The 15,952-nt window shown below is 45.9% G+C and overlaps 1 protein-coding gene across 2 annotated transcripts in view; it reads right to left on the bottom strand.

Moving 5' to 3' along the window:
* TEX26 (testis expressed 26) overlaps positions 1 to 14,335 on the bottom strand; it is a 31,611-nt gene extending 17,276 nt beyond the window's left edge. For both annotated transcript variants that reach the window (XR_006296770.1, XM_043576263.1), the window contains exons 1-3: positions 14,215 to 14,335; positions 8,823 to 8,904; positions 3,963 to 4,128 (exon numbers count right to left, since the gene is read on the bottom strand). Coding sequence is in view for 1 of the 2 variants with exons in the window: in XM_043576263.1 (XP_043432198.1) it covers positions 3,963 to 4,128; positions 8,823 to 8,904; positions 14,215 to 14,275 (309 nt within the window). In the remaining variant the exon portion in view is untranslated. The remainder of the gene's footprint in view (positions 1 to 3,962; positions 4,129 to 8,822; positions 8,905 to 14,214) is intronic.
* Between the last annotated feature and the right edge of the window lie 1,617 nt (positions 14,336 to 15,952).

Raw genomic sequence — 15,952 nt, 5'->3', positions numbered from 1 at the left:
TCTAAATCCCTGGAGTCATTCTTGGCGCATCTCTTTGCTTCACACCCCACATTCTTTGCATCAGGAAACCTTATCTACCTATGAAATATATTTAGAAGCAGACCAGTTCTTCCAATCACACATAACACCCTAGTCTGAGCCATCATCGTTTACCTCCTGGATTATTGCAGTAGCCTCTTAGCCAGTATCTCGGCTTCCACCTTTACTCTCTTATAGTCTACTCTTGGCCAGGGCGCCCCCTCTTCTCAAAACTCAGCAGTGGCTCCTCCTTATTTCAGAGTAATAGTTGTACTCTGCAATGGCCTATAGGACTCTACACAATTTACAACCCCCCCACACACACATCTACCCCTCAGCCCCTTCCAACACACCTCCCCTTTGTTTTCTGTCCTCACTTCCTTCTTCTCTCCAGCTGCCTGGATTGCCTTGCAATTCCTGAAACATCAGCCACGCTCCTGCCTCAAGGCTTTGCCTTTGAAAGGGTGACAGGTTCTGACCCGAGATTTCAGCATGACTTTTTCTCTCACCTCCCTCAAATCTCAACTTGCATGTCACCATCTAAATGACACCTCCCTAAATTACCCCCACATAAAATTGCAAACCCTTCCCCCACCACTCCACTCTGGATCCGCCTTACCCTGATCAATTTTTTCCCCATAGGATTATCACTTTCTAAACTTTTATGGTGCATTACAGTTTGCCTGAGTGTTATATTTATCATCAGCTGTCCGTCTCCCCCTACTAAAGTGTAAGCTCCATGAAGACAGGGTTTTTTTCTCGTTTTCTTCACTGCTACATCCCAGATCTGGAAGAGTGCCTGACATATGAGGCACTCCAGAAATATTCGTGGCTTAAAAGAATGAATAAAAGGTGGCACATATAACCATCTACTGCCTGAGGTCTTTGCCCTGCCAGTCATTGCTAAACCCAGGTAAACTGGTTTTTTTCCAATATCCTGAATGGGAACTGCAGTCACCCTTGACCTCCGGTGGGACACTCCATAGATAGCAGAGATAATTTACACGGTGATGGGTCTCTCTTGTATCTCTTTCCCAGGCATTGATGATACCACCTCCTTCAGGCTTTCCTCTGGGGCTGCTCCTTGGTCTCCATTTATGGCTTCTTTCTTTGACCTGCACCTCAAACCTGGGGATTCCCCAGGGCTTCATCAGCCGGACGTATCTTTATGCTCCACACGTTCATCCTCGTGATACTAGTCACTCTGACGCATCACTATACACATGCAAGCCTTGCCCGCAAAAGGGGCCAGCGACAGAAATGGCTGCAGGGTCCTGTGATCACTAGTCAAGCCCTGACCCACCTCCAGCCCGTGTTCTGCCTGACTGCCCACACCCGGATGCATCACAATTGCTGCCAATATATCATCAGGCCCCTGTTTCCCACCACGGTTTCCTTGAAGGAGCTCCAACCCACCAGTCTGTATTTTAACTCCCAGGACAATCGCTTTTGCGGCAGATCCTCTCTGTTGGCAGAGAGGGAGCACCTTGCCAGTCTCATCCTAGTTCAGGTCCCGAGCCACAGTCGTAACTGTTCAACAGAAACAAATACATGGCAGATAGAGAGGCCCCGGCAGAGTAAATAATGCAGCACACCCTCATTCAGGTCGATTGGAAGAGCCTTGATGGCTGGAGGGGCTACGCCCGGTGTGAAACCTCACTGATTGAAAGCGTACAGAGCAGTCGCCCCCACTACTGCTCATTGGCTACGAGTGCCCAGGACCACCTACTGCTCTAGCTCTCATTGGCTGGGAGCGTTCAGTAACACCTAAAGAAAACAAATGCTTTGTGTGTGTGTATATATGTATACATACACAGTATAATATTGTAACTGCTTTACATTAATTTTAAAATCTTAAGGCAAATATTTAAGAGGTAAATTCATTAAAATGAATGGGTTCCAGGAGGAAATGCGGTGTTAAATGGGATATGTGTGTATGCCCTGATGACTCCCAAGTCTACATCTATAGCTCACCTCTTCCACACAAACTCCAGACCGAGATATTCAACTGCCGGTTGGACATATGTTCAACCAACGTGTCTTCAACCGAGTTCACATTTCCCCTATGCCCTTTCCCACCCAACCTGGTCCTCACCCATGCCTGCTCAGTAAACAGCAGGAGTGTCCACTCAGCCATGCAACTCAAAACCAGAAAAATCATCCTTCGTTCTTTCCCCTTCCTTGCCATTTATATTCTTTCAGTCATCAAATCCTACCCTTTCCACCACTTTATTACCTAATGAATACATCCCGGGGGGTACCATTCCGGGGGGCATCCAAATAAATGAAACTCTTTACTACAACTGAGCATTGCCTTTTATGGTGGGAGAAGGGTACCCAGTGCCCAGAAGACAGAGGGAGGGTCAGTTACTTCCACCTATAGGAGAAGGGAATTAGAGATAGCTCTCTTTAAGCTGAGCCTTGGTGAATGTATGAATGTCCTTGGTGGACAGGAGAAGGGATTCTAGGTAGAGTAAACAAAATGACAAAAGATCTGGCAGTTTGGGGACGCATAATACGAAACACAAATGTTTGCGAGTGCCAGTTGATAGCACTATTGACAATAGGCAAAAGGTGGAAACAGCCCAATGTCCAGCAGTGGCTAAATGAATGAAGAAACTGTGGTATACACATACAATAGAATACTATTCAACCAGGGGCGCCTGGGTGGCGCAGTCGGTTAAGCGGCCGACTTCAGCCAGGTCACGATCTTGTGGTCCGTGAGTTCCAGCCCCGCGTCGGGCTCTGGGCTGATGGCTCAGAGCCTGGAGCCTGTTTCCGATTCTGTGTCTCCCTCTCTCTCTGCCCCTCCCCCGTTCATGCTCTGTCTCTCTCTGTCCCAAAAATAAATAAAAAACGTTGAAAAAAAATTAAAAAAAAAAAAAGAATACTATTCAACCATAAAAGGGAACCATAAAAAGGAATGAAGTACCGATAGATGCTACAATGCAGATGAACCTTGAAAGCATTACACGAAATGAAGAAGCCAGATGTGAAAGGTCATATGTTCTCTGATTCCCAATAAAAAGTATCCAGAATATGTCATCCACAGAGATAGAAAGTAGATTGTTACTTACCAGAGGCTAGGGAAGAGGGAAACAGGAAGTAATTTTATTTGGTTTTAATGTTTATGTATTTTAAGAGAGAGAAAGAGCACAAGCGGGAGAGGGCCAGAGAGAGAGAGAGAGAGAGAGAGAGAGAGACGAGGGGCAGAGAGAATCCCAAGCAGGCTCCAGACTGCCAGTGCAGAGTCTGATAACAGGGCTTGATCTCACGAACTGTAAGATCATGACCTGACCCGAAATCAAGAACCAGACGCTTAACCGACCTAGCCACCCAGGCGCCCCAGGAATTAATTTCTTAAAGGGTAGGGGGTTTCCTTTTGAGATGATGAAAATGTTTTGGAATAAGATAAAGGTGGTAGTTGCAGGACATTATGAATGTATTCATTGTCAATGAATTGCTCATTTTTAAAAAGTTAATGTTATGCCCTGTGAATTTCGTTTCAATTCAAAAAAATTTTTTTTAATTAAAACAATTTTTTGTCAAGGTTTATTCATCTTTGAGAGACAGAAAGAGACAGAGTGCAAGCAGTAGAGGGGCAGAGAGGGAGGAAGACACAGGGTCTGAAGCAGGCTCCAGGCTCTGAGCTGTCAGCACAGATCCTGACGCGGGGCTCAAACTCATGAACCGTAAGATCATGACCTGAGCTAAAGTCAGACGCTCAACCAACTAAGCCACCCAGACATCCCTAAATTTTAAAAAATGTTTTGAAAACTTGGAGAGATAAGGGAGAAGGAGTTAGAAATGAGAGAAGGTGGGGGAAAAAATAGTATAAGGAGGACCATAACTGTAGATGAGGATCTTTGGAAATATTCAAACTCTTGTTCTTATGGAGTACTGATACAGCATTAAATTCGACAGATATGTAGATATCATCTTACTTGACTGGGGCGAGGTATTTGGCTCCTGAATCCTCTTGAAGTCCCGGTTTTGATCCAGTCTTCTTTAGAACATGATTTCCAAACATACTCATCGTTATACTGTGTCTGATTGGGAATAGGGTCACTAAGAGAATAGGTATATCCTAGTCTTCTGATACCCTTTCGACTACAAGAAAAGATAGCGAAAATCAGAATAAGGGATTAAATGCCAAATCACACGGCAACGCACAGGTCAAATAATTTTCCTTATTACATTTTTTTTTTTTTTAAAGATTGGCTCAAGGAAGACTTGATGCCAGAAAGAATTTAATTTCCAGATTCCCTTGAAAGGAAACAATCCCATATCTTAGGACGGCTCTTCACAAAAGTACTGGAGGCCTAAAATGGAATTTAAAAGAACAATAATCTGAAATTCATTGATTTTTTTAATTAAAAATATTTCTTAAAGAGGTAGGTACTCTCCTGTATAAATAACACTTCAATGTAATCAAATACTTGTTGAAGAAATGTTTCTCTCTTCTGGTTAATAAAAGGAAGGTAGGTAAGAACAGGACATCACTGGTCTGCGAGGCTGTAATGAAACCAAGCATCCAGGCAACGATCAGCATTTGTACTCACAGTTCAAGAAGAGGGTCCACCAGCTATCATGTTCCCTAGATGGACATACACAACACCTATTAAATATTTTTGCCGAAATACCCAGCTTGAATTAGATGAAGTCTTTGGTATATTAGATTATAGGAAATGCATAAAAAGAGGAATATTTTAAATAACACAGTGGAGATGAAATCAGAAAAATCCAGAATTCTCAGGGGAAAAAAATGAAATTCTCAGAAAAAAAAAGAAAGGGAACCTATAGATTAAATGAGGCAAAAAACATAATAACCAAGTGCAATGTGTAGAACTTATTGAATTTAATTTCTAACCAACTTGTTATTTTTTTTAATTGTGAGACATCAGGGGGAAATTCGATTGCTGATTGGCCATTTGATATTAAGGAATTATTTTTTAGCCAACACAATGGTATTGTAGCATATGATTTTATTATTATTTTTTAATGTTTTATTTTATTTTTGAGAGAGAGAGAGAGAGAGAGAGAGAGAAAGTGGGGGAGGGGCAGAGAGAGAGGGAGACACAGAATCTGAAGCAGACTCCAGGCTCCGAGCTGTCAGCACAGAGCCCAACGCGGGGCTCGAACCCATGGACCATGAGATCATGACCTGAGCTGAAGTCAGATAGTTAACCGACTGACCCACCCTGGCGCCCCTATATCGTAGCATACTTTTAAAGAATCCTTATCTTTTGGAGATACATAAGAATAATACTTAGAATTAAAATGACAGAATGCCTGGAATTTGCTTCAACATTATCCAGTGGGAAGGCTGGGTGGAAGGTATTGTCTGGGTATTGATTATTGTAGTTAGATACTGGCTGGGGATTCGTTGTATGTGCTTTTGTGTACGTCTAAAATGTCTCATATTGGCTTTTTAAAAAAAGAAGACTGGGTTAGATTCAGGTACTATCTATAAGAAACCAAACATCTGGGAAGTGGGATACATCTGGATGATGAACCAGTTTACTTGTTATTCAGATGTGTGGGCTCAGGTAGGACTGTGGTCCTAATGAAGTAATTAAAGGCACATGACGATTTTCCAAAGGCAACACAGCACAATCGGCTTGAAAGGAGTTGATTTTCAGATCTCCATCTCCCAGTGTAATCTTCCTTAACGTGTCTCTGCCTGAAAGCAAACCCGCGTCGCTGCCCAAGTGCTTCTGTCCCACACCTTTCTCTCTCCCCTAGGTCATGGCAGGATCTTAGGAAGGTGCGGTACGCCTCTGGGTCTAAGCCTCCAACAGTGAGAGGGGTGTGGTTCCAAGGAAGCCACCTTGTAATCCAAGTTCCATGCCCCTACCTTGGGCTCACGAGGATTTCTGAAGGGGTGGAGGTTGGGGATGCTTTAACCAGGGCAAATGCTCTGGCGGGGGCCGGGGGGCGTGTTCTGGTTTTAGGTACATTGTACCCTGCTTTGGCTAAGAGCAGTGTCTAGCTTCTCATTTCCTAATAATTACAAAACGTCCGTCCCTCTTTGGGGAGAAGCCTCTGAGGAGAGAGCAGAGAATATAGAATGCTTTGAATGGTTCTTCTCCCCACCTATTTAAACATTTTTTTTTCCAGGTTTTTAAAAAAAAATCCCGAAGACATGTCATTAGCTAGAAAGAAAAGCATCTCTGAGCAGGGGAAGCAGGACAGGGTGGTGATGCTGATTCTTTTAAACACAACTGGAATCTTTTCTGAGACTACCACATTTTTAAGGATGCGCTGGGTAACTCTGGCGCATAAAAATGTTGTCACGTTTTCCTTCAGATTTCCATCATTCAATAAGGTACTCAAGTCTTGTTTTTTTTTAAGCCAAACATGCGATGAAATATTTAATCTAGTCCGGCCAGTCCTCATCTCATTCTACATTGTAAAATATTTAACGATACACGGAAATATAGGCTGGCTGGCCAGACCAATTAATTTTCAGCATATAGAACTTTCTCCTTCATTAAATGCATAGTGGATGTTTGAATTTGTATCTATAGGAGAAGATGGATGTTAGCTGAATCTATCGTGGCGATCATTTCACAACGTATGGAAGCCAAGCCATCACCCGTGGTGTGCCGCACGGGTTCAATTTATACAGTGATGTGTGTTAATTATTCCTCAATAGAACTGGAAAAAATATTAAACAAGTTCCTTCCATGTGAAAGAGTAACTGATGTGATTTAATAGCCATTTGTTGAGACATAGACTTTCAGGATACTTAGAAAATGAGATGGGGAAAAACCCAGTAACTGGAAGACATATCATCTAATCATTTGCTTTCAATAAACTCCAAGGAGTTCCCAGCCAGGTTGTCAGCTGCTCAATCGTTAACAAAAATCACCTTGTCATTTCTGGCACTTAACTCAGAGAGAGTTCAAAGTCTTGAATGGCAGCGCCACACCCAACTCCTTTCGTTCACGGCTACTTATTCACGTGAACAAGACTGGTTAACATTAGCATCTCTAAATTGAAAAATACACAGCAGAAGCAGAAAAAAAAATGGACGCTGAATGCAGTCTCACTCCCAAAATAGTAACACTTCAAACAGGATACATAAACTAATTGCAAACAGAACAGTCACGTTTATCTCGTTAAGATACAATTCCGAAAAATTTCCTTCTTGTGTTTAGTGACTATTAACACCGGTAAAGTATTTATTGCTTTGAGCCATCGTGTACTAAAAATAATTGTTATAACTCAGTACTTAGGGTCACATAATATGTTTAAAAATTAATTTCAATTAATATACTAAAATAGTTTCAAAGAAGCATAATGGGGCGATCAATAAATTGCTTTCAAACACAAAATATATGATAGCAGGGTAAAATTCTACGGAGGAAGTGGAGAGGAATAAAAGTTCAAGAAGCAAAAGGAATGAAATAAATTGTCTACTGTCTGGTGTATTTTTTAAAAAGATCATAGAAAGTATCAATTTGCTAAGGTGTTTAGATTACTCATTGGCTATATTTTTTAATGACTTAATAGTTTTATCTTAAAATGTCAATGTCTAGGATGGGCTATACATTTTATCTTCTGCAATTATTTTAATTTACGATGAAAACTTTCCCGTGAACTTTAAAAATATGCGAATTTGAAGACCACTGACCTAGACTCCATTAGTACCCATTTGTTTTTTGGCTCTTATCCCAAATGTTTCTTCCTCAGACAACTGTTACTGTCTGGGAAGCTGGCATGATCATTACCGTCAGATGATAAATCTCCCAGTTAGGGGACATAATGTAACTCGGTGGGATAGCCACTGAGGAGTCTTACAGCCCTGTAGTTTGTGAAAGTCTATCAGAGATTCCCCTGGGGGGCGGGAATGAATGAAAATTTTTGAGTTACTTCTCCATGCTGGTCACCGTACTAGTGTTTTCTTCTGTCATCAGAACCACCACCTGAGGCAGGAATCATTATTCCTCCTTTGCCAACCATAAAGCTGAGCCACAGCCTGTCACCTGCCGAAGGTAGCAGAGATAAGGGATAGAGCAAAGAGCGGAGGTCAGAGCCCATTTCTGCCCGACTCCTCAGCCGTGGTCTTACCCACGATCCATGTGACTTCTCAGCAACGTGAACTTGTAAGGTGCCAGGATGCTCTTTATTGGAAACAATTCACAGAGTAAACACAGGCCCGTGAAGCGTCTCCATGCTGGTTTCCCACCCACCCGGGATGCAATGGACGGTAACGGTAACGAGGCTTTCCCGATCCCACTCTCACTCACCCACCAATGAGTTTAAAGAGGCAGCCGACGGACAGAAAGTCCCACCCCGCACAATTCAGGTGGAAATGGGAGACGCTGAAAGGCCACTTAGGAAGCAGTGAGTGGAGGAGTGAAGGGAAGGGTGAGTGGGTCATGGCCTTCCAGCTTCCAATGGATGATCAAGTGCTAACAATTCTTCATTCATCCAGTTACTGAATCGTCATTGCCTACTACATACCAGGTAATGAACGCAATGCCAGCTCCATGTTTTTGAGTAGCACAATTCTGTTAACCTACACACTGGCTCTATTGCCCTGACCCGCAGTGACTTTATGAAGGATCCATGTGTCTCTTTCCTTAGTTTTCCTGTAGGAGGTCTGGATAGGGTCCGAAGGGGGGAAAGCCTGTCTGGTGCTTGGAGGAGCACTGTGCACGCAACAGGTTCTACCTGAGTGCCCTTTTCTAAACCTTCTCTGATGACTGCTTTCTGTTGGTTTGGGACTCCGAATAATAGAACACAGGTGAACAGACGAAGGTGAGTCCATCAACCTGACGCAAATCGGGATCTACCGAATTAAAGCAGGCACCGCTCCCGTCTTGGGCGTGAATGCAGTCCTCATTGTGGTCGCGTAGGAATCCCAGGTGGCCTCGCCTGGCAAAGGGATGACAAAACGGTTTGAAATGTGGCAAACCAGAATACTTCCATCATGTGTCGTCTTCATAATTAAAATAATTTTTCAGAAGAAAAAAATTGGGGATAGTAATTTAAAGTCTAAAGGAATAGGGGCCCCTGGGTGGCTCAGTCGGTTAAGCATCCGACTTTGGCTCAGGTCATGATCTCATGGCCCGTGAGTTCGAGCCCCGCGTCGGGCTCTGTGCTGACCGCTCAGAGCCTGCAGCCTGTTTCGGATTCTGTGTCTCCCTCTCTCTCTGCCCTTCCCCTGTTCATGCTCTGTCTCTCTCTGTCTCAAAAATAAATACACGTTGAAAAAAAAAAGAATTTAAGCAATGCGTAAAAATATAAAACAGAAAGTTCGATTGAAGTTCTATCCCCTTAAGATGCCCACTGTGACTTTAGTGACCAACTTCTCATGAACCCTATTAGATAAACCTATATGCACATGAAATGATTTTGCACAAAGGGGCTCACCTCCGGTTATTCTGGGCGCCTTCCCCGTGCTCCCTCCTCCTCCTCAGCCCTCCTCCCAGACCATGTTAACAATTGTGCTGGTTTCTTTCCACGCTTTTACGTCTGCTGATACAATGATACAGAGATTTATATACGCATATATAAGGACGTTGACATATTGGGTTTTAGTTTCCACCATCTTGTTTTACCAAGCTGGGCTCATAATACACAAAGGGTCCTTTTCTTCTGTCACTGAACAGTGTCATCTGGGGCAGCTCTGATGCGTTCTCTGCCGCAACTGTGCAGGATTCTGCAGCATGCGTGATATTTCAATCTGCATAAGCAGGTGGATTCAACAAGAGAGGGGGCATAGCTGGAGGAGACCAGCCCAAAGGCTAAATAAAGCCTGGGGCAACCAATGTCAAGAGGTTGGGGAAGACTGAGAAAAGCAGTCAGTGAGGGCAGAGGACATCAGGGGCCACAGGAAGGAGGACTTTCCACGAGGCGGTGGGAGAGGGATCGCCTATGGCAACCGCTGTCGGCTGGGTCCAGACCACTGAGGATAGAGAATTAACCATCAGGCGCCTGCTAGCAACAACAGGCTTTGACTGCCCCAGCCTCCCACTGTCCACAAAGCACCACGACCTTTCTTGGGAATACAGATTTTAAATTTAACTCCGACATTTTCTCATTCTTCCTATCTAGGCAATTAACCTGGTTACATCTCACTAGAACCTGGGTCCAAAGGGTCCCCTTTACTATTTGAATAACCTGCTGTCCGGGGTCTAGGGCCTCACCGCAGGAACCTTGTAGCCACCTAACTGCCTGTGTATCTTCCCACTCCTGTATCCCGAATACAATCGCTATACTTTTCTCAAATACGTCTGCAGTTTCCAAATAGCTTTACAATCTATATGCACCGCCTGGCCTGTAGGGCCCTGACGGAACATTTCATTCGTGCTGCCTCTATACTTCTGTTTCCTCTCCCATCTTCCAGGCAGGTCTTGTTTCTAACTTAACAGGCCCTTTGGGGGAGCCAGGCAGCTGGACCCGCTCCTCCGTGACTATTTTCCCACTGCCCTCCCACGGGTTGAGACTCCCCTCCACCCGCTCCCCCGGGTCCCACAAAAGCCCGAGCCCCGCAGGCTGCGCTCTGTGCCTCCGTTTACACACACGCTGCGGGTGTGCGCGTCCCGAGCCCACGCGCCTCCGAGAAATGACGTCATGCTCTGACACCGGCTCGTTAGTGGGAGTCACTTCATGCTTCGAAGCATTTTGTTCCAACTGCGGCATTAAATGTTCTTTGTTCAGAGAGTTCCAAGTATGGACAAGTAAGTGGGAAGAAATTGGGAGGCAGTGCGGCTCTTAAAAGAAACCTCCATGGAACCTGATTTGAACCTCGGAGTGTGACGCTTGCAGGGCTCAGGAAGGATCCTCTCTGCACAGAGCCCACGCACCATTTCCCCCTCTTTTTCCTAAAGCAAACAACACTGACCCAGGCCAGACCAATTTCCTGTTAAGCCCAAATATACCTCAAACACCCTGGCAACACAGCGCCGGGGTAACATCTCCCAACTGATCACACGGGCAGGCCAGGAACACCTCTGGCTGCCGCTGTCTGCGGCCTTTCCTCCTTCTGAGGACAGGCTGGGTGCTGGCCGCCTTCTGTCGCCAAGATCCTATTCTGGAAGGCATCGGGTGCAGGAGAGGCCGTGCCTGGCTGCCTCTAGGACCTGAGACCGAGCGGACCCCCCCACTCCCTAATGCTAATCCGCCTGGATGACCAACATGACGAGATGTGCACTCAATTTCCAGGACATCTTTCTTCAATTCTTTTTGTCTAAAGGTTTTTCTTACTAAAAGTCTCTAGGTCAGGGCTGCGTCTATGCTTTTTATTTCCATTGACAAAGCTCCTGCAAATAAAATGCTATTAGAATTAACCCTCTTCGTTAACAGCAGCAGTAACTTAAAAATCTATAATCCGAATGTTCTAAAAACGTCTTTGCAAGCCATGTGCCACTGCTTTCTTTTACGCTTATTCTTGCTAAGTATCCCAGTGTCTTTCCCTCTCTGTGTCCACCCGTCCCATGATTCTGTCTTCCTCTTTCTACCTCTCTCATTTTCTGTTCATCCTACAGGCAAGGCTTGAGCCCCTCCCATGGACCATGGAGACCACAGGCCCTAGGCCATTGGGACCCTGTCCTGGCCTTGGGGAGCTCACAGGTGAGGAGAGGAAAGAGAAAATAGCCAACGAGCACTTTAAGTGGGGTGCTGTGCTGTGTGCCGTGGGAGCCCCCAGGAAGGCGCAGTTCTTTCTGGTTGGATGAGAGAAGGGGCATTGAGGGTGGATCCGGGAGGGACTTCATAGAACAGGTGGCATCTGAGCCGGGACTTAAAGCAGGGGTTTGACCGCGATTACAGGAGGACGTGGAGGGAAGCATTCTTCAGAGAAAGCAGCGCGAGGTATGAAAAGTCTGAAGTGGCCCGATGTGAGTGAAGCAGGGGAAGAAATGGTCAACGCCAGGCCAGCGAGGCCTTGTTTGCCTTGCTGCCCCCTTGAACTCACCACCCCTGGAGGTATTCACAATGACGAAGATGCATTAGGAGGTTTTGAAAACAGTATAAAACAGTAACGAACATGTGCGTATTCTATCACGCTTTACAAAGTGTGTCCACGGGTGGAGTCTTGTTTCATCCTTACCATAGCCTGCTGGGTGGGCAAGTATGAACAGCACCTGGTGAGTCAACGTTTTCCTAGTTGTCGGGAGGATTAAAGGGGAGGGTAAATTCAAGCATTTAACGTAGGCTGAACAGAGACCCAAAAGATAGGTCCACGTCCTAACCCCCAGAACGCGCGAGCGGTACCACATAAGGGTAAAGGGCCTTTGCAGGTGCAGTTAAGGATCTTGGGATGAGGAGATCGTGCTGGATTATCAGTGGGCCCCAAGTGCAATTTCATCATCCTTATGGGAGGCAGAGGGAGACTCGACCCGGAAGAGGCGGCGATGTGACCGTGGAGGCGCACGCCGCGGTGATGAGGCCACGAGTCGAGAATGCCAACAGCTCCCAGAAAACACAAGAAGCAAGGAAGGCTTCTGCCCCAGAGCTACCGGTGCAGCACAGCCCTTGATGTGGGGCTTCAGGCCTCCAGAATAAATCTCCTTGGTTTCAAGCCACCAGTTCCTGGTTATTTATGGCAGTCCCTCAAAGTGATGCAGCACTTACAAGCCCACATAGAGTAATAGTTCAACAGCAAGTAGTCCGTGGCAGTCATTGTCAACCTCTCATCTTATTTTTGGACCAAAGCCAGGCAGTGTGACACATCAGTCCCCCACCTTTTGGAGCGTGACACTTTTAGCAGTGGAAGATCGAGTGGCACAGAGTGCCTGTTAGAGCCCCAAGACTGGGCGTGAAGAATGAAACTCACCCACAGGAAGGGGAACTTGGGGGGCAGAATCAATGAGCCCCGGTGATCAAACTGAGGTGTCAGCCAAGCCGCCCTCCCATGTACCGTGGGCAGCTGGCACCCTCCTAACTGAGCCTGCAAAGTCGAGTGGACAAGGAGTGTAATTTTCTACGTGTTAGATCAAGGCCCTTCTGTGACACCCAAATGAACTATCCGGTAGACAGTTGCGTACTTTGGTTTGAAAATTAGGGGGAACGCTGGAGTGAGAGGTAAGGTTAGAAAGCCGGTGGGGCATTTCTGTAGACTTGAAGCCCTTGGCAGGACACGGCCACGACAGAGGATGTGAACCAAGGAGGAGAGAATGTTGGAGGATTCCCACATTCCCCAGACTGGAAGGGGGAGGGGCGACAGCGAAAGAAACCAAGAGGAGTGACTAGAAAGAGAGATTCAAAAGGAATGCGGTTCCTGTCTCTCTCTCCCTCTCTCTCTCTCTCTTTTTTTTTTTTTTTTTGCCTTGTCATCATATAGAAACAGAATGTTCTCAATATGTTTTTACCAGGTTAAGTATTTTCATTTTCTGTCCTTAATTTACAAAGGGATGAATGGAATGGAATGAAAATACGCATTTCATTCATTCTGGTGGGTCTATGATTCCAGGGAATGCGCCACTGAACAGTTCCCACTGCTCTGTAGCCACTGTGGAACCACAATTACCCAGCGAGGCGGCTGCGGTGGGTTATTATTGCCATGAAAAAGGCCAGGATGCGGCTGAGAACCTGGGAATCACTCTCCCTCCACTGACACAGAGGCGGGCTTTGCAAACCTGCTGCATTCGCACGCACAATTAGCATTAAAAGCTCTACCCCCGGGTTCATGCGGAATCGCTTTGAAAGAAAAATCAGCCAAGGTCCCGGAGAAGTGGCAGCTAAACGCCTAGGTGCCAGCCTGGCTACGACCACGCAGGGGTAAGGTGCCTCTGCACATCTACTTGCGGGGTCCTTTCCTGCCTCCGGGCACCTCCCCGTGTTCTGTGCACTTCCCCAGATCCTGCACGGGGGTCAGGTCTCCGCTGGGTCCGCTGTCTTCACAGCGTCCGACCTCCGTTCCTTCTTTGTCTTTGACTTTGGGATCCTGGAAAGGCACTATTCCTTCTTTTTGCTGTCCCCTCCTAGGCACTTTGGGGGGGTGTTTGAAAGCACCTGAGAGGTTTAGGGAGAGGTTTGGCAGAAACGGGACCAAGGGCTGTAAAAGGGCAAGATCATGAACATCTCATTCTCTCTGACTCCCAGACTCTCCATGAAGGGAGTCCCACCGGTAAGAGGGAGGCAAACACCCCTGCAGACCAAAGCAGCCTTTGCTCGGTGTACCCCATTCCCAGGGAAAAGCCTAGCCCCCCCCTCCCCTGCCGGCAGGGTCAGTACCCTTACTTGGCTGAATCTTGTGGCCTCCTTGAAAGGGGCACGCAGCCTCCAGCCCAGGCAGTGCCATTCTTGCTGGAAAGAGGCCACCGAGATGCCCTCTGCTCCAGCTGGACTGGGTGCTGTGGGTGGAGCGCGGCTGCATTGTGACGCGTCGCCATGGAGACATGGGTCACTTCCTGCAGCTCAGCTGGGGGCCGACAGGTGCTGGAGGGAGGCTGGACTCTTCATCAGGAGGGCCGGGGCACCCGGTGGGGAAAGCAAGGAGATGTGTTTCCAGTAATGTGGCTACTTACTTTTGTTTATTTGTATAGTTCTTGCAATGAGCTTTCCTGAGCATGGTCTTATTTGGGGAGTGGAGCAAAAAAGAGGAGTACGCTGAAGATTTTCAACTGCAAATTTTCTTTTTTTAAGTTTTTAAATTTATTTATTTTTGAGAGAGAGACAGAGACAGAGCCTTACCGGGGGAGGGGCAGAGAGAGAGGGAGACACAGAATCCGAAGCAGGCTCCAGGCTCTGAGCTGTCAGCACAGAGCCCGCCCGACACAGGGCTTGAACCCGTGAACTGGGAGATCACGACCTGAGCCCAAGTCTGATGCTCAACCCACTGAGCCACCCAGGCGCCCCAATTGCAAATTTTCATCCACGCATAACTTTCAACTTATTTAAGTGACTGTGGGCAAAATTGTCATAGATCTTTGCATTAAGTAGGAAACAAGAGTGGGGAAGGATGTGAGCTGACACCTTTCTCCTCACTGGGGTTCCTGGCACAAACCTTTGCACTTTGTGATTGTCAATTTAATTGTCCTTCTATCCCCACAAGACAAAACTGTGTCTCTCACCCCAGAGTTTTCCCAGAATGTGGAGGGACTTTTATCCTCATATTCTTGGCAACCACCTTGGTAGTTTGACACATAGTAGGGGCTTAGTAAAACTGAATGCCTCCAGGCTAGGACACAGCTATTAGCCACCTGGCCGCAAAGAAAAGACCGGAAGTGCACATTGGAGACTGTTGGCAACATATTTAGAAGGCAATCTACAACAATCCCTTCTCTGCAAAGGGGTTATTCAAAAGTCAGACGTTGGCGGTGATATCTACAAAAAGGGAAATTATCAAAGGACACAGAAAAAGCATCAGAGTAAGCATCCCAAGTGCATATGCGAGGTATTGCTTAAAAATCAAGATCCCAAGTAGAATTTTCGGAGAGGATTCCTATCCGTTTTACATTCCTAATGCATTTTACACTTTCAAATTTTACATCAATGAATGGTGGTGGGAACACATAGAAGGTATAGAGTTCTGTCGATGTTATTAAAAGGAATGAGTCTAAATTAGGATTTAGTAGTGGCATCTAAATGAAGAAAATAACACCCAATAACAGATTACTGTCTGAAAATGGCAGCGTTAATTAGCATAGCATAATTTAAGAAAAATATATTTTTTTAAACAGAGCAGGGAGTCTATAGAATTTTGAAAGTGAATTCGTATTAATATCTTACATTTGTCTCATCTTAGGCAAGCTGTGAAATTGTGGCCTACGCACGGAATCAAGAGCTGGAAGAAATCTTTGCACTTTCTACCTGGGGGGGCTTTGGGATCAAGCAGATTCTTCTCTGAGCCCCAGTTTATCTATAAAATGAGTATAGCAGTACCCACCTCACCGGGATGGAAAGATGAGTAACTCCAACAATAATTTATAAGTTATAAAGCCGTGTAAACCTAAGGTACTGCTCTTTTGTCTCACTG

This window comes from Prionailurus bengalensis, chromosome A1 (assembly GCF_016509475.1).
Source record: "Prionailurus bengalensis isolate Pbe53 chromosome A1, Fcat_Pben_1.1_paternal_pri, whole genome shotgun sequence".
NCBI classification, from domain to species: Eukaryota; Metazoa; Chordata; class Mammalia; order Carnivora; family Felidae; genus Prionailurus; species Prionailurus bengalensis.
The sequence above is the reverse complement of the archived record's forward strand: the minus strand, read 5'-3'. Positions and strand labels throughout refer to the sequence as shown.